This window comes from Pseudovirgaria hyperparasitica, assembly GCF_010093815.1.
Source record: "Pseudovirgaria hyperparasitica strain CBS 121739 unplaced genomic scaffold EJ05scaffold_3, whole genome shotgun sequence".
In the NCBI taxonomy this organism is placed as follows: domain Eukaryota; kingdom Fungi; phylum Ascomycota; class Dothideomycetes; order Acrospermales; family Acrospermaceae; genus Pseudovirgaria; species Pseudovirgaria hyperparasitica.
In genome coordinates, this window is record NW_022985551.1 from 1272161 (window position 1) to 1289176 (window position 17016).

The 17016-nt window shown below is 49.9% G+C and overlaps 10 protein-coding genes across 10 annotated transcripts; 7 read left to right on the forward strand and 3 right to left on the reverse strand.

Annotated features, from left to right (window-relative positions):
• Positions 1-4: 4 nt before the first annotated feature.
• EJ05DRAFT_497653 (Rad9-domain-containing protein) lies at positions 5-1621 on the forward strand (the record flags this gene model as incomplete). Its single annotated transcript, XM_033746561.1, has 7 exons — positions 5-118; positions 177-317; positions 366-504; positions 550-765; positions 814-1403; positions 1453-1557; positions 1604-1621. 7 exons carry the CDS (start codon positions 5-7, stop codon positions 1619-1621), a joined length of 1323 nt encoding a protein of 440 aa, XP_033603544.1.
• Positions 1622-1759: 138 nt separating this feature from the next.
• On the reverse strand, positions 1760-2815 carry EJ05DRAFT_497654 (RCC1/BLIP-II; the record flags this gene model as incomplete). Its single annotated transcript, XM_033746562.1, has 1 exon — positions 1760-2815. One exon carries the CDS (start codon positions 2813-2815, stop codon positions 1760-1762), a length of 1056 nt encoding a protein of 351 aa, XP_033603545.1.
• A 293-nt stretch (positions 2816-3108) lies between these two features.
• EJ05DRAFT_497655 (dolichol-phosphate mannosyltransferase subunit 3) lies at positions 3109-3489 on the forward strand (the record flags this gene model as incomplete). The annotated part of the gene is made up of 3 exons (XM_033746563.1): positions 3109-3156; positions 3209-3277; positions 3328-3489. 3 exons carry the CDS (start codon positions 3109-3111, stop codon positions 3487-3489), a joined length of 279 nt encoding a protein of 92 aa, XP_033603546.1.
• Positions 3490-3583: 94 nt separating this feature from the next.
• EJ05DRAFT_535939 (uncharacterized protein) lies at positions 3584-4611 on the reverse strand. Its single transcript, XM_033749280.1, has 2 exons — positions 4258-4611; positions 3584-4209 (listed from the first exon to the last, which is right to left on the reverse strand). The coding sequence occupies exons 1-2, from the start codon at positions 4448-4450 to the stop codon at positions 3650-3652; spliced, it is 753 nt and encodes a 250-aa protein (XP_033603547.1). The 5' UTR covers positions 4451-4611; the 3' UTR covers positions 3584-3649.
• A 107-nt stretch (positions 4612-4718) lies between these two features.
• Positions 4719-6788, forward strand: EJ05DRAFT_508302 (uncharacterized protein). The gene is made up of 3 exons (XM_033747997.1): positions 4719-5630; positions 5679-6514; positions 6565-6788. The coding sequence occupies exons 1-3, from the start codon at positions 4801-4803 to the stop codon at positions 6681-6683; spliced, it is 1785 nt and encodes a 594-aa protein (XP_033603548.1). The 5' UTR covers positions 4719-4800; the 3' UTR covers positions 6684-6788.
• A 1527-nt stretch (positions 6789-8315) lies between these two features.
• Positions 8316-9639, reverse strand: EJ05DRAFT_252598 (UBC-like protein). Its single transcript, XM_033740182.1, has one exon. The coding sequence runs from the start codon at positions 9258-9260 to the stop codon at positions 8421-8423; it is 840 nt and encodes a 279-aa protein (XP_033603549.1). The 5' UTR covers positions 9261-9639; the 3' UTR covers positions 8316-8420.
• Positions 9623-11244, forward strand: EJ05DRAFT_497659 (uncharacterized protein; the record flags this gene model as incomplete). Its single annotated transcript, XM_033746564.1, has 3 exons — positions 9623-9646; positions 9698-9814; positions 9868-11244. The coding sequence occupies 3 exons, from the start codon at positions 9623-9625 to the stop codon at positions 11242-11244; spliced, it is 1518 nt and encodes a 505-aa protein (XP_033603550.1).
• Positions 11245-11530: 286 nt separating this feature from the next.
• On the forward strand, positions 11531-12475 carry EJ05DRAFT_252600 (uncharacterized protein). Its single transcript, XM_033740183.1, has 2 exons — positions 11531-12274; positions 12325-12475. Exons 1-2 carry the CDS (start codon positions 11816-11818, stop codon positions 12394-12396), a joined length of 531 nt encoding a protein of 176 aa, XP_033603551.1. The 5' UTR covers positions 11531-11815; the 3' UTR covers positions 12397-12475.
• A 630-nt stretch (positions 12476-13105) lies between these two features.
• EJ05DRAFT_473660 (uncharacterized protein) lies at positions 13106-13705 on the forward strand. Its single transcript, XM_033743442.1, has one exon. It carries the CDS (start codon positions 13217-13219, stop codon positions 13643-13645), a length of 429 nt encoding a protein of 142 aa, XP_033603552.1. The 5' UTR covers positions 13106-13216; the 3' UTR covers positions 13646-13705.
• Positions 13706-14613: 908 nt separating this feature from the next.
• On the forward strand, positions 14614-15997 carry EJ05DRAFT_497662 (uncharacterized protein; the record flags this gene model as incomplete). Its single annotated transcript, XM_033746565.1, has 3 exons — positions 14614-14698; positions 14755-15067; positions 15118-15997. 3 exons carry the CDS (start codon positions 14614-14616, stop codon positions 15995-15997), a joined length of 1278 nt encoding a protein of 425 aa, XP_033603553.1.
• Positions 15998-17016: the final 1019 nt, after the last annotated feature.

The window sequence follows — 17016 nt, forward strand, 5'->3', positions numbered from 1 at the left end:
CAAAATGGTGGCACTCAAATTTACTCTAGCTCCAGACGCAGCAGCAAGGGTGCACGATATCTTGACCTGCCTTGCACGGTTCAGTGAGACTGTTTCAATCGAAGCACGGCCAGATGGAGTATGAGAATTGGGATATCGATCTTTGAGTCCAAAGTACACAACTGACTGAAATACAGCTCTCTTTCACCACGCTAAACTCATCAAAAACGACTTATGCTTCATTTACACTCGATGCAAGTCAGTTTTTCTCGCGGTACAAGTGTGCCGTAGCCGGCGGCGACTCGCAGGTCCGATTCACCTGCCGTATTTTGAGCAAAGTTAGTCGGCCTGCTGAGCTCACAATTGTGGCTAAGAAGAATGTATAGGCCCTCTTAGCTGTTTTCAAAGGCAGGATCTTAGATCCTCGAGGGAGAGACTCTGCCATTGAATCCTGTGAAGTGAGCGTCAATGATACAGCCGACGAGAGGGAGTGTAGATTTATTATCAAGATGTTCTGCAACCAAGGTGCGTATCGTACCATTCGAAACGATATAATTAACGTTCAGGCAGGTGTTGTGAAGACCTATCGTTTGACATACGAATCTGCAGATGTGATGCATGCCCTATTTGACAGGAACTCTGCACACAACAAGTGGACGATCCAGTCACAGATGCTTAAAGAATATATCGACTACTTCGGTGCACGTACAGAGCAATTGGATATTTACGCCGAGGATGATCGCGTGATCTTCACGAGCTTCACTGAGAAAATCACTAATGGCAAAGGTCAATAGCGTTGCTGAGCTTTTGAATATGATACTGATTGATTTTTAGAGGTCCTGAAACAACCTTTACGGACCGCAGTTTCTGCACACAAAGCCGATTTCGAGAATTTTGATGCCCAGGACAAGATCCATACAATCATAAGTGTTCGCGATTTCAAGTCTGTCGTCAGCCATGCTGAAACGCTCAAAGCCGCTGTATCTGCAGACTATTCGCAACCCAACCGACCTCTACAATTCAGCTATGGAGCGGAGGGGATCTACTGCGAGTATACACTGATGACATCTGGGGATCGTTCCGCCCCACCGCCAATCACGCATGCTGGCCCTTCTGTAGATCGACCAAGCTCAAGGACGCGATCGACTACTACTACAGATCAGCAAAACAAGTCGAGATCAGAAAGAAGTGCTATGCCTCCCCCACCCGTCGCTGACTCTCGCAGTGCGGCACGCAGAACCAGACCGCCTGGTTCCGCAAAACCCACTCCAAGCGTCCTGCCTACAGAGATGACTAATGCGAACATTCCTGAAGATCCAGATCCTGAAAGTCTCTTCATTCCTGAGCAGGACGATGCAAGGTGGGACCCTGCGGAAGATGAAGATGATGGGGAGACTCTTGGATGGGATGCAAGTGCCAATTATGTGGGTATCGAGCCCAGAGCCCTTTTGACTGGTACTAAAGAATCATTAGGAACCTGGATTTCAGGCTACCTTCAAAGACAGCGGGTCTCATCCAACTTCAGAAGAACAGCACAGTGCCACTGAAGGTCTAGCGCCCACCCAGAGACTATCTCAGGTATGTCCCGTTGTTCGGTCGTGATTTTAGGTAATAACATTTGTAGGTGAGAGGACTCTGGTAGGCTCTGCGTTGACCTTGCTGCTCCCTGTCGCATACCGAACACGCATCTACATGACGCTTGAGGGTTACCTCCAGCGCCAGTAAAATGTGATCCAATAGATGAATCGATTGTCATCATATCCAACAGCTGAATCGAGTGTCACCATATCCAACTGGTGGCGCATCCAGCCCCAACAGAGTGAACACGGCCTGGCACTGGCAGTGTATTGCATCTTCCGGTAACATCACCAGTCGTTGTTGTAGGTATCCCACAGTTCCCATGCTCTCCCCAGCCCCATGCAAGAACATCGCCAGCACGAGAGACTGCAATGACATGCTCGCTCCCTGCAGCAAATTTCTCGATTGCAGGGAGACCAGGCGGTGGCAACTGTCCATGGTCATCCCGGCCCCAGCCATGCAGTACACCAGACGTGCTCAGTACAAAGATATTTCCCCAACTGGCACCTATGTCCTTCCAATTTCTTGCTGAGTCGGGCGCGTTGCTTCGTATATTCCACTTGTCGGTTCCGAGAACCACATGCTGACCTTGCTTGTCATCTGAAACGATGTATGTGAATTCTCTACCACAAGCAGCACGAACGGCTTTGAATGGGATGCCATTAATTATACGTGGGGCCCAACTGTCTTCTTTCAAGTCGCCGAGCTGTCCTTTACGTCCAACACCCCAGCCGTAGACACTGCCGTCTGAAAGAACGGCAACCGCGTGACTCATACCGGCAGACACGTCAACAACAATTGTATCCTTGTCTGCAAGGTCCAGAATGCAACGAGCTTGAGGGGAAGTGACAGTGCCGGGACCTTGGCCCAATTCCCCTTTGTTTCCGGAACCACAAGTGAAGATCCTTTTCCCATCTGTAGTGACAAGAATAGATGCCTCCCAAGTAGCGGCACAATGCTTATATGTACTGATCTCGTCTGTATTGGACTCACTTGATACGAAAATTGAGAATGATGTGGAGTTCCCGATTGAAGAAGGTTGACTTGCCCCTATCACGCTACCACATCGTCCATCAGAGGCATGTCCCGAGCTCAAAGGTACACCCGATGTTGTAAGGACGATAGTATGATTTCCTCCAGTGGCGATGCTTGCCGGTGTCGCGTCGCCGGGTAGGATACATTCCGTTGGTACTGAAACGTCTTGCTCGTGGCCTATTCCAAGTTGTCCAGACCCGTTGGAACCTAGAGAATGAAGCATACTGGGTATGTGATACAGATGTGCGCCCGGCGGAGTGAAATTTCGCTCCATTTACCTCGAATTTATTGCCAGAAAGACATCAGATACGGAGCCTCTGAGCACACGCACAGAATCACAAGAACTGGCGCCTGCTCCGAAGCGATATTCCAGAACAAGGGAACGCTGCAACAACTATTACTTTGTATATCACCTAACATCAGACACTCTACTTTCGGTTCAAACAACAGGGTATACGCTTCTTAAACGAACTCCCTAGTCCTACAAAGACCCATCGCGCAATTCACCAATTCACCATGACGCGCGCTCAGCAGACCATTTCGATTGGCCTCCTTCTATCATCTGTACACTTTTGACCTTGTCGCGAGATCACAAACACCTGCTAATACGTCTCAGCTGTACCTCGCATGTTTTTTCGGCCTCGTACCTTTCCCACAGCAGATTCAGGATGATGTCATACCATACGTATGCCACTCTTGTGATGCGACACAATTACCAAGTTGACACTTCTGCAGGTTCCCTTCTGGGCCCTAGTTTCGTTTGGCGCATACCTCTTGGGAAAGCTCGGTTGGGGAGTTCTCACTTTTAACGATGTTCCAGAGGCGCATAAGGAGTTGATGGCACAAATCCAAGAGGCGAGAGCCGATCTACGGACGATGGGAGTGGACGTAGATTGAGAATATACGGGATCACAGTTTCGCCATGTAGGCTGAGAAAGACACGTGTATTGCGTCCGGTGCGGAATTCGAATCCGCGTAAGATCTGGGCATTCGAACGATACGGCTGCACACTATAGAACGCACGCATCACAGAGTTAATGCTACATATCTACTGCATTCAACCTTCAAGAACTCGTTCCTGCTGATGCCTCTGCTTAAGCTTCTTTTCCATCCTCATGAACTCTCGAATTCCCACGGGTATATCGCTAAACAAGTCCGCCGACGAATCTTCAGAAGCTGTCCAATTCGTGTCTCTCCTCCCGCCGTCATCGTCCTTGTTTACAGCCGCGTGTAAAGGCGTAGCAGGGGCTGTGCCTATTTCCTCCGTGACTTGCTCTCCACTCTGCGATTGCAACTTCACACGTGCCTCCGCGCTCGCAGCTGCCCAATCTTCCAACTCGTCTCTGTAGCGATCCCATACGCAGTTAACACAGCCACTCATACAACAGTTATCTGGCTCGCTAGGTCGAGGAGGGACTATGACACCAGCTATAGTGGTAGACTCGCGCCGAAGTTGGTCTTCGCGCTCTCGAGGGCCGGCAAGTCTTGAGCCAAAAACTACTCGTGCCCTCCGTAGTCTCTCGTCTTTCTCGTTCATAGATAAGTCGTCTGGGGGTAGTGGCGCAGGCTGTGATCTCGTTCTATTTTGTGCTGAATGTACCGGGTTCTCGAGGAGATCTGTCTAGTATTTGTAAAACGATCGATTGATCATGAGGAGTTGCTTGCCTGCATAGAACCCTTGCAGAGGTTGAGCCTGTTCTCCAGGAGCTGCGATGTTTCCTTTGAGGCGGCGTTGTGCCATGTCGCATCTAGCATTAAGTCTTACAAGTCTTGAAGATATGATACGGCTTCTGCAAGCGCTGCACAACCTGCAAGATGAGATCAAGGAGGCTCGTGTACGACCAATGAATGCTTCCATAGTGAACGAAGTGATACAGACCAGCAACTGGGTTGATATGGAACGTCGTTGAAGAAGCGCCTGAGGACTGCTACCATTACAGTGCGGTATATTCGGAACGTTTCATTGCTGGTGATCACAACTGCAGGGGCGTTGACATACAGTGAACGGTGAGTGAGAAATCCTTTGAAACGTCATTGCGCTTGAGCCTTACCCCAGCAGCTAGCGTCATCTAGTGTGGACCCGGAGCCGTTGCGCTAGACTTGCATAGGAATAAACACGTTAACGCGTCCCCGGACGTGTTGGTCATCTATCGAACAACAATTATACATCTTCTACAACTCTCTTTCTCCTCCGCAATAAAACTAGCCATGGCGGAACCAGTCCTCAAGCGTAGGAGGCTGTCACCCACCTCAGTGGTTTCTGGAGAAGAAGAAACCTTGCGAAGATCGCCTACGCGTGCTTCGTTTCAATCTCCCACGAAAGCAAGCCTTGCACGATTCAACCCCTCGCTATTACCTCGCCCAAGGTCTGCGGGACGATTATCCTTACCGCAAAATCTTGACGATACTTTCAGGAATCCACCTGATGACAAGTCGGAAGACCCAGTCAAATCGCAATCAGCAGTCGAGGGTGCTGCGGCGCATGATCGTCGCGCGACTGACGCAGCTGCTTATTTGCGGACCATTGCTGAAGAAACGATTCGGCTCAGGGGTGGTGCTACCTCGTCTCCTGATTCATCTGTCCCTAGCCCACAGGTATATGGACCTGCGGAGCATCAGCAGTCTGTGGACTCGGGCGAATATGCGCCTGCAACGCCCAGTGCGAATTTGAACAAATCTGGCAAAGGCAAGGAGCCCCTCCGAAACAAACCTCTGGGTATGAGACTCAGCAGATCTCCCAGGAGACAGCTGGCTCCTGTTTCAACGGAACCGCAGGTAATGAATCAGCTGCCTCAGAGACGGAGGTCCAGGACAGCGGAGCGTGCAGTAGAGGGTGAGGGATCTCCCACTCGGACGAATATAGCAACAGATTCAAATCATTCCTCTGAATTAAGTGCTCTAGCGCAGGAGACCGAACGTCTCCAGCGGAAGATAAAACACCTACAAGACCAACTTCAAACATATCGGCACCATGTTGTCGAATATAGCTCACTTGGCGATCATGATTTCATCGAAAATGGGGACCTGGAGAATCTAGCGTGAGCCAAAGCTAACCTAATGGACCTTCTGCTGGCTAATTTACATAGTGAATTGATCAATGAGAACGCACCGCCAGATCCCGGCTATCAGGAGCATGGATTCGCAGGACCGCCTCTATCCCTCCTTCTAACGTCTTTCCTCCCATTGTCACATATCGCTGTTCAACAACAGACTCCGCCCCAAACGCCCAAAAAATTGAAGAATCACCTTCCTGTCGAGCCAGATGACCCTTTACTGTATTTGAGGCTATTTACATCCCTAACCCCTATCTCAACTCTAAGCATCTCATCCGCTGAGCGTACAGTCGTAGATGCTGATCAGTTCTACCCGAAACACGCAATAAAAATTACTGGCCCTCGTAACTACTTCACGGCTAACGTGGACTTGGTGCTAGACGCACCCCAGCGTCGTGTCGACAGCATTTCTGTCACACACATCTCCCCCTGGGCAGATATCGAGCTGGGCATGTACATCCGCCATAAAGCTCTGGATTGCGACGCAGGCACACTCTTCTGGGCGATGAATTCCTACTGGGAATTGGCATTGAAGCGCGCAAAGGTCTGGGCTCAATGCCAGACCGCTCACCCAGACCTTATACCCGAGAACAGACACAGGTTCTCCAAAGCGGACCGGCCGGAGAAGAGGAAACGAGCCATAAAGACAGGATCTCCGGATGATGACGAGGATATCGAGGGGTACTCTAGTGAGCGGAGCATATCGGAGGGCAAGTTTGACTTTGAGGACTTGCAGCGCAATCTTGGGGAAACTGAAATGGTATTCCAGAGTGAGGAGGTCCGTATGTGCATTACCTGGGTCATCAATTTTGACTGGACCGGGGAGGCACAGTCGGATGTCCAGCTGCAGACTGCAGTTCCGGATTCGTGTAAGTGTGTCCCATTCAAACGTATCTTTGTAGTACTAATCATCGTCCAGGGGCCGAGCAAGATGAGAGGAAAGGGCTCAGTCTGGTTGACGAAATATTCGATAGACTTGTACAGGAGAAGGGTGTGATAAAGGCAGTAGACATTGTGGTACAATTGTTGTTTGATTAGATCATTTCTACATACTATGAAATGAGGATATCAGCAATCTACTAAGAAGCCAGCATGTTTTCGTGATATTGGTGCAGTACTAATGTTGATGGGCGTAGCAGGGCCAGACCCGTGGGAGTTTGAAACTGCACATGAGAAACCCTGGCGCAAATAACGTCAGAACCTGCGTTTGATGATCTGACGCGCCATTGCGGCCAGGCGAGGATAACGTATGTAACGTGTGACTGGGTATGTACGTACCTAGCAGAGCACCTGCTCGTGGCTGTAAGACAATGTACAACAAGGTAGTGCTGCAAAGCAATGCCTTTGCCTTATCCACTTTTCAGCTACGATTTCTTTTACCCAAGTTACGTCGCTTGGTAAATGATGCATGCATAATGAGTGTTTCCCTGGAACTGGATGGCAGATCTTCGTGCACTTCGATGGGATGCCAAAGCGAGACGTTTCACTGCTGACTTCGTCGGATATCCAAGTTCGATGACTTGACCGTCAATAATCATAACTCTATGTATAGGCTATTTGATATATTCTGTAGAGCTCCCCCATCGATATCACGAGATCTAATGTAAGCGGATCGCAAATTTGTCCGATGCTTCTAATTCCATTATACTGGTTGCAACAATCGAGTTGTAGCTCTTACGGTCTTGTGCATTGTACGACCATGCCGACAAGCGACAAACATCGTGGGAACTGAAAATGCCGCTTGCCGTCAAACATTCGCGAAGCCTGCCACCAGGTTGCAGTCGTACGTCATGTTGGTCTGCTTTCCAATTCAAGTCTCCAGAGCCTGCTTTTGATATTCTGCTATGCTCAAAAGTGGGTTGTTCGTCCACGCCATCAGACCATCTGCTGAGGTGACGCTTCCGTTTGGAGATATCATACACTTATTACCTACACTGAGCGATAACCGAACCCCAACCCCAACCAAAGTAACAAGGAGCGCACCATCTTGAAATCTTTACAGTCAACCACTCTCACTACACGAGCTGTTAGTAGAATCATAGCCCTAAAGAAGTCCCTAAAAGCATACTTTCAACAGCCAAGTTACATGCGCTTCCGCGACATCGGCTATCACATCCTTCCATCCATCCTTCCATCCATCCTTCCATCCATCCATCCACCCAACACCAATGAGCGTTTCAACCAGGCAGTACAAGCGACTGGGCTCTATAATCGACAGATCGTTACAGTTGAATTACGAAGGCTTAGAGGAGATGATGGATCTGGACGATGCGCCGACGCAGCCCAAGATGGTCAATTTGGATAAAATGCTTGACAGATTTATCACGAAGACAGGGTGGGAGGTTGCAGTGTATGCGCGGATGTTCGCAATGTCTTGGTAGGAAAGCGGATGGGACGAAAGGGTGGCATGAGATTTAATCCAGAGGAATTTAGCTGCTGGTCTAGTTTAAAGGGATATTCAATCACGAACGATGTACTTGACGCAGATCGCTGACGAAAGCTGTGGTAGCAATTTATGTTATCATTATGAGAAGTCGAATGGTAATGTGGTATCTGTAACATCATCGCGGAGTATTCCAACTTGGGCTTACATGGTCCGTCTCGGAGAATTGTCTACACCAAAGAGCGGAAACTATGTTGTCCTGGGCTCTGCTTGTTGAATAACGCCAGGATATGCAGCAAAGACAACACCATATCTTCCTCGGAGTCCCATCGAAATTTCAGTCACGTCAAACTTCCTCAAACGCCTTGCAATGTGATGTCGACGTTCAGTTCCTATGCAGGCGCTCCACCCTGGCCCTCCGCAAGAATCCTCGACGCGATGACATAGGCAAATATTGCCGCGATGATGATAGGCCATTTGTTTCGTCCAAGCCAGCCTTGTCCAGCTTCTCTTGCTACGTGGCCACCTTCGACAACAGCCCCTAAGCCGGTGCCCGAGGCGCCTAGTCGCCTACGTAGAGCAGCAGCCTCAGGAGAGCAATTCGCTTCGTTCGGATTAGTGATGATACCAGTGGCGGGGTCGATGTTTTGCTCTTTTATCATTTTCCAATTCTCCTCGTCCAGCTCCGGCCACTCCTTACGAAATTTGGCACCACCGTCGCCGTTCTTGATAGCACCGTTACCTGCGTTATTGGAGGATTTGACGCCTGTCAGAGTACGTCCACTCGAACCACCACCAGTTGAGTTCCACCATCTAGAGCGCTGTGCAAAGATCTTGCGCTCGTGGTCTGATGCCCTCACACTTCCTGTCGTCATCTCTTCACTCGTCATGAAGCTTTGTAGGCCAAGCAAGATCGTCGACACCTCCCAGGCAGGGTTGAACGACTTTGGGTGAAAGTCTGAGATGCTGAGACACAGTCTGGTTGAAGGCTGGAATCGGCCGCTCGGAGTATGCATTCGGATGGCAGGTGGCGCGAAGGGATAGTCGTGTGGGAAGACGAGAGTGCCCCAGTATTGCCCATGCTCATACGGGGTCTTGGGCGGACCAGTGATGATGTAATGCCACTCGAGGATATTCTGATCGGAGGGATGTGCCACAATGTAAGGAGGCGGGTTTTGCGCGATGGTCTTGTATTCTTTGGTGAGTCTTCTGGTTGCGGCGGAGCTTGCCATCTCGAGTGTGTGTATGTAGATGTGGTATGCGTGAGCAAAGGAGCGAGATCTGGTTTTGCAGAAAGCAGATATGTAGTAAATTATACTGTGTAAGACGAGTCTGTCGTGAAAAGAGAAGTGAATATATTTAAACTCGAGGTGATTGTGTGGTCTTTACGGAGGGCGGCGGAATGTGGTGGGATGTGAAAGAGGACGAGTTTCCGGCCCAGCGGTGATGGACTGGGATCTGGGCATTCATTGAACTAGTTAGGTTTAGTCTTGGCAACCGCAGCCTGCAGGTGAACGTTCCGTGCAAAGCTCTACCTGGGCCTGGGCTAGCCAGCAACAATTGTAATTGTTATTCCGGTCGCGCGAAAGCTGCGATGGCCTCTCAATCAGACGACGATGTAAGTTATTGGTAGTCCGCAAATGTTCTCAATCATCTGACGCCGTCGTAGGTCTTCGAGAAGTTGAAGCGAAAAACTGACGAGAAAGAGCTGGCACAACAGAGGGCAGAGTCAGAGGCAAGGGTCCGCTCTGTGCAAGCGAAATCTGGACAGAGAAATGCTGAGCTTGTATGCCATTCTGTCGTTGTATATCGCAAGTTCATAGCTGATTGAAAAGCTAGATTGGCTCCAACTCGACTTTACCAGTCACAATCTCCTCGATTGAAGTCCTACAAGCACAACACACGAGGAGGGGTTTCCTAGAGCGCATATTCAATCCGATACTGCACAAGAATCGCGATGGCTCTACGCTCAATGATGCACTCGTTGATATGGGCTCCGCGTACCGTACTCTTCAGAAGTTCGACATTTTCCAGGAGCCTATTGCAATGTACTACGATAAGCCAGACAAGACAGACCCGTCTACCTCGGCAACCGATCTCGCCGTATACTTCTATGCCAAAGAAAAGTCACGATACACTATTAATACTGGTACAGAAGCTGGCCACGACGAGGGTTCTGCTTTCCTGAATGTAATCCTGCGTAATCTTTTTGGCGGCGCCGAGTCATTCAATGCACACGCATCCATCGGCACGCGGACACGATCGTCGTACTCTGCAAACTTCGAAACTCCAATCCTCAGTAACCCAGACTTGAAATGGGAGGTTGGGGGACTTGCTAGCTCGACGATCAAATCGTTCGCCAGTCACGAAGAGCTCCTCAAAGGCGGCTCGACGAAGCTAAAATACCTTACGCCTGGAGGTCATAGGCATGAGTTTGGTTATTCAGGATACTGGAGACAGTTGACGGGACTAGCTGAGGGTGCCTCACCATCAGTAAGACAAGATGCAGGGGATAGTTTCAAGTCCAGTATACACCATACATGGATCAACGAGCGGCGAGACAATCCTCTCATGCCATCAAAGGGATACTTGATCAAAACAGTCGCCGAGATAGCTGGTCTTGGCGCCCTAAAAGGAGATGTAGCTTTCACAAAGTTGGAAGCTGAGACAGCTGCGGCTATTCCATTACCTGCCGGTATCTCATTCACTGCTGGCCTGAGAGGTGGCGTCTTATATCCTCTCACACTCGCTGGACAACAGTCGCCATCCCAATCACGGCTCAATGATCGATTTCAGCTGGGAGGTCCCACCGATGTACGAGGATTTCGCCTCGGTGGACTTGGACCCCGTGATGGTACTGACTCAATCGGCGGAGATGTCTACGCAGCTGGTGGCGCAAGTTTACTGTTTCCGATCCCGAAGTTAGGTCCTGAGAGCCCGATTCGTCTACAAGCCTTCATAAACGGTGGTCGGCTACTTGGTCTTCAATCGCCGAAAAGCGATGAGCCTTTAGACAGCCAAGCGGTATCGAAATGTGTCAAGTCAACCATCGCAGAACTCCAGAATGGCATCCCGAGTTGTGCGGCAGGCTTGGGCTTAGTCTATGCCCACCCTGTTGCCAGATTTGAGCTCAACTTCTCTCTGCCGTTGTATATACGAAAAGGTGAGGAGGGAAGAAAAGGACTTCAATTTGGCGTCGGTGTCAGCTTCTTGTAGGGATTGTGTAACATCACGTAGACTTAGCGACGACGACGGCACTGTATACTGAATATAAAGCTCCATACCGGGCAATTTTCGATGAATACATGCGTATAGGGATGTCCTGCAGCACGTTCTTATCCTGTCCATTCTATTTAGAGGCATGAAGCCTGTCGAGGATTTACACCGCCTACATAGGTACCCACCCCACGTCAGCTAAGTTCTCATCAATTGTCATTCTTGATCACCTGTGTTGCACAGAGTGATCACAACTAAAATAGCAGGAATTTATCTCTCTAAAGCAGGCGCCGTGCTCGATGTCAGGCGTGACAGACGACGATCTTTTGCGGGGATCGCCGTTGCAACGGTGCCATCTGGTCCATACTCCCAAGGATCCTGTTCTTCACATCTCTATAGTCATACAGAGTCCTACAGTCTAACTTGTCTTTGTACGGGCTGCGAAGTATATATCTATCTAAGGATCATCCCGTGGAAGCATTTAAGTTGGAGCATCTGCCCGCTTCATCAGACCTATATCCGAGCCCAACAGAGAGCATCATCACATCAATCCTGGCATCTCCACAACGCAATGCTTGCCTTCACGTTTTCACTCTCGCTCCTGAGTATGACTAGTCTCGTATATGCAGCACCAGCGCCACCCTTGAGCCCGCCAGCTTTCTACTTGGTCACCACGGCACAAAATGCAGCTAAATCACCATCATCACAACTCGCGGAGGTCTCTGCGCTGTCCCTATTCGATCCGTTCTCGCAACCAAACTACTTGGTGCGGACCATCGAAGCTGGCTACGGCTCTCTCCCAGCATTCACGCTGACGAAAGGCCGACTTCATACAACCAGCCTAGGACCTCATGGAATAGGCACATTTGTATTCAATTCCACTGATATAGGAGACGATACGGAGCTCCAGTTTGTTGCGGATGCAGAGAGTACGAAAGGCAGGTTGGCGTTGTACAAGGGTTACTTGCTCACTGTGGCTGGGGATAACGGGGGCTGGACGATCTGTCCTGGGGTTTTGGGCCAGGATGTGGTGAGTGCACTGTCGGTGTTTGAAGAACCTTGATGGACTGATGATTGCAGATCAAGTGGAGAGGGACTGCTACGGGCTGTAGGAAGACATATGTCCATGCTGTGAGAGATGCGCCGTATTAGGCTCGTCAATCGAGCAGAATCATTCTGATGTCCGGAGATGCAAGCACTTGGATATGTCGTGCCTCTGAAAGGTTTCGACCGTTCAAACCTTACCACAACTCAGGACGATATTTGGCTAGATACAAAACGTGCTCAACGTAGACTTACCCTTTCAGCTTCTAGGTCGAGATCGCACTTTTCATCTCAAGCAACGAAGGATCCGCAATATAGGACATAATTAAGCATAGCATAGAACGAATAATGAGAATGCTTGACCAAAACTAGATGACTTGGAGCAAGTCTATATTTATTTTCAATACTATTCGGTGTATTAAGAACTTAGTGGCAGAGTCTCTTATACAAAATCTTACCCTCTTCCAAGCTTAGCATAGGTGATAGGTGTGAAGTTTGTTTCGTGCTCATGGCTCACTCCACTGCTACCAATAAGCTTGAAGCTAGATCTATCTTATTTGTTTAGGAGGTGCATTAGTGTAGGATTCTAGTATATGGTGCTGACCATGATAAGAGACAAGCCAAACCACCTAGTATCGCGGATACGATTTCAATTTGATACTGGGCTTTTCTGTGGCGGTGTTTAGAAGATTATAGCTTATCGCACGGATCCATACCTACACGTGACTCAGTGAAGACGTCACTGTTTGTGACGATTCATCTATGTAAGGCAGGGGCAAGCTCCGAGTTCCTACCTACACCAATCCATCCATTGTAGAGCATCCGTTCGCTTTCTCAATTCCATTATTTGAGCTATTGCCAGCCACAAACCTCATCTACCAGAGCACTTCATTGCTTATACCTAAGACTCAAGACTCCTTCAGCCAGTATGTCCTTTTCACGACAAGTCCTCAACAGGAGCTCCAATTTTCGTGCCTACCTCCGGCCCTTCCCCCGAACCACCATCCAGCCTTACCAAGCACGTTTCGCAAGCAGTGACTATGGCAGCGGTGATGGCGACCCTGCCGGTGAAAAGCCCCAGGAGCAAGGCAAGAGCAAAGCGACACGCGATCGAGAGCACCCAGGTCCCTCAGCGCCCGACGTCGGGCAGACAAACAAATCTGCATCAGGCACGGAGGCTAAGCAAGATGATCAGAGAAGCCCGAATGCCAATGCAGAAGTCCAGGGCAAGAAGCCAAAGATCACGCACGAGCCGCATCCGCAGCAGGACGAGAGTGTCAAGGAGCATAACGACGAGGTCGAGCGGAGGAAGGAGAGGATGGGGCAGAGCAAGCATGCGCATAACGCCAACGAGTGAAGAGGAGATGCACTTGCTGTCGGGCTAGGCAGTGTTGAGGTTGCGCTTGGGAGATGATTTGATACATGTATGCGGCTTGCATTCTTGACGGACTCCGGTTTTCATGCTACCACATCCCACAGAACAATAGCAATGGAATCTCGTGCATGATAGCAGTCGCCGTGGCCCTTGCAAAATTCAGTCTTCCTTACAAGGTATCGCACATGTCAAATTCTCGCTTTTTTTTTCAAGGCACCAGGACCCAGCATGTGAAGTCCGAGGGCAGTGACATCACTACTATCACCAACCTAGCTAGGTATTGTGATTGCGGCGCGTGCGCGTGCCAGGGCGTTCTGTACGCGGGCGCTAATATATTACTAGCCAGGTAGCTGTTACATATAAGGTTAGCAGATCGTGGGGACAAGCAGCAATGGCATTCGCTGAACTACCATCTCGCGCTCGGAGACCCATCGTCGATTTCAGCTTTCGTGGCGGCAGCAAAGAGATTTGGTCCTTTTCAGTAGTGCCTGAGAACTGTTTACAGAGGTTGCCTGCTTGGTGTATGTAGGGCGGCGATGGAGTGAAGCAATCTGTAGATGACGCAGACAAACAGACAATCACACAATCACATAACCGAAGACTTGCTGATCAAGTAACCAGTTGTAGTTGTAGTTGTACTTATCCCGGACTAATTATGTTGAAGGTCAAGAATGAAAAAAGTCCTGCTGGGCCTGGGTGGTGTAGTGCAGGCGTGACAGGCGCTAGTCCCTAAACAGACGGAAGGGAGGAGCTTGGACGCTCTGCACGCACGATGAACGTCATAACTCTGTAGCTGGCAGGGCAACTTTTCGTTGCTTACCTCCACCTCTCTTTCTCCTTCACACTTCTCCTACTCCTCATTCTCTTCATCATCCACCTCCACTCCAGTCGTTGCCTGTCCATTACTTACATTCCACTGCTAATCCAGTCTCAAACCACAACTACACACAATGAAGTTCACGCTCTTGTCTACCCTCGTGGTAGGACTCGCAGCTACCTCCTCAGCCAGTCTGTTTGGAGGCGCTAGAGACCTTGGTAGGTTCTCTTTACTTGGCTTTGCGAGACGCCTTTTGGCTGACTTAAACTTGTAGCTTACAACAAGTACCATGAGAATGAGCTTGAGCGATGGTTGAGGGACCACAATGTCCCCGTTCCAACCCCAGCAGATCGCAAAAACCTATTGAACAGCGTAAAGGAAAATTGGGACAACAACGTCGTACGCCCATACAACAGCTGGTCGGTCGATCAGTCCCAACAGTACCTCAAGTCAAAGGGTATCGAGGTAAAGAAGGGCACCGAGAAGAACAAGGATGCTCTTCTAGCTCAAATCAAGTCATCCTGGCAAGAGTCTGAGGCTCAGGCCTCAACTGCCTACGCTGATGTAAAGTCATGGATCTTTGATACGTAAGTCGTTCTGTCTATACCTAGAAATGGCAGGGTCTAACTGTCAACAGCTGGACTGAGTCTCAACTCAAGGCATTTGCCGACAAGCATGGCATACCCGTGCCGCAACCTCGCACTCGTGACTCTCTTTTGAAGGTTGTTCGTGAGAACTCGCAAGCCGCTGCCGAGAAGATTGGTGAGACAATGTCCTACCCTGGTGACTGGATCTACGACAGCTGGTCCACCTCTGATCTTAAGGCTTGGTTCGATGCCCGTGGTTACCCAGTTCCCCAGCCCTCTGGCCGCGACAAGCTCATCGCTTCGCTTCGCAAGAACTCTCGACAAGCTTCTCTGAGCGCTCAATCAGCAGCTGCCTCTGCTTCTGCCTCTGCCGCCTCTGCCACCGAGAGCCTCTCTGAAGCACTCCTCAATTCCTGGAGCGACAGTGACCTAAAGGCCTGGTTCGACAAGAATGGCATCAAAGTTCCCCAAGGTTCCAGGCGCAACGATCTTGTTGCTCTCGCACGAAAGCACAGTGCTAAGCTCACTGGTGATCAAGCCACTCAAAAGGCTTCAAGCGCTTTCCACGCCGCCACCACGTCTGCTGGCAATGAGTATGCTCAGGCTACCAACAACGCTTACGACTACGGCAACTTCGCCTACTCTAACCTCTGGAGCTACGTTGAGTGGGCCCAGGATCAGCTCGGTCTCCTTTCCGATGAGGCCAAGTCTAGTGCCGTCAGTGCTCGCTCTGCTGCATCCTCTAGTGCGTCTTCCTTGGCCTCGGTTGCTTCTAAGAGCTCCTCCAGCGCTTCAGTTCAAGCATCCAAATCAGCCGTGAAGCAAGGCAAGAAGGCTGCAGATGGCGCCACAGAAGCTGCCACCTCTGCCAAGAACCGCGTCGGCGAGGCTGCTCAGAAGGCTACCGACTATATCAAGGAGGAGTTGTAAATGCTGAAACTGAGACTTTAGCGACAAGACGTTGCCGAAAGGAGCTGATATCGGAACAGGAGGTTGTTGTCGATGGTTGTGTTCTTTCCCACCTGTACCACCAATGGCGATGATGATGATGATGCTACGAATCGGGCTAAACCTCGGAGGCTGATCCGAGAATTGCGATACTGTTTACTTTGGGCGAAGAATGCTTCTGACGGCTGGCTATTTCCATGGGTGCTTGAAGAAGAAAAATGCGACGATGGGTGCTTGGTATGGATGCTATGGAACTATGGGGGACTCTTGATGTTTCTATTGACGGGAAACTTGTTGTGTATCCGTCACAGATTCGAGGGACTGTCCATGGGCTGGTTAAGCTGCCTCACTAGATAGCAAGGCATACCATTCTAATATAGTAGCCAATGCCAAGCCTTTGTTAATGTGTGCACATCTATGGATGAGGTGATTCTCATATCTGTGAGCAGCTTGTGAACATGCGCTTGAATGTGTATCTAAAGCGCAGCTTAGTAGGAGGCTAAAGCAGCGAGTCGCGATCTCCGTGAAGGGAAAGGATAGTATATGGAATGTGGCGCCAACGTGCCGTGTGTGGACGGTCCAGCATTCTCGGTCTTCTTGATCTGCTTCTGTGTGTCTCTCTGCTTATGCTTCCTCGGTCGCGTTTCTTCACAGGTCGCGGCGCCAACGTTGTCTGTCGTCATACTCAACATCACCAGCCGTGCCGTCTTCTGGCGGGATGACGATGGTGCTGAGATCGTGGAGTTGAAGCAAGTCATTACCAGAAAAGTGGATGATAGGAAGCAGTAGGGTTGACGGAGCGAAAGTCTAAATGGATTGTCCAGAACAGTGGCGCCGGCCCCTGATGTCAACAGGGATTGGGGCGGGGAATGTGGGTGCGGGTACCTTTACTGTAGGTAAGAAAGGGGGCATGGTTGGATGGATGGATGGATGAGTGAATGGTCCACAATAACAGCAGTAGTACTGTACTTAGCTTACTTGGTTCTTTTGATGCTCACCGT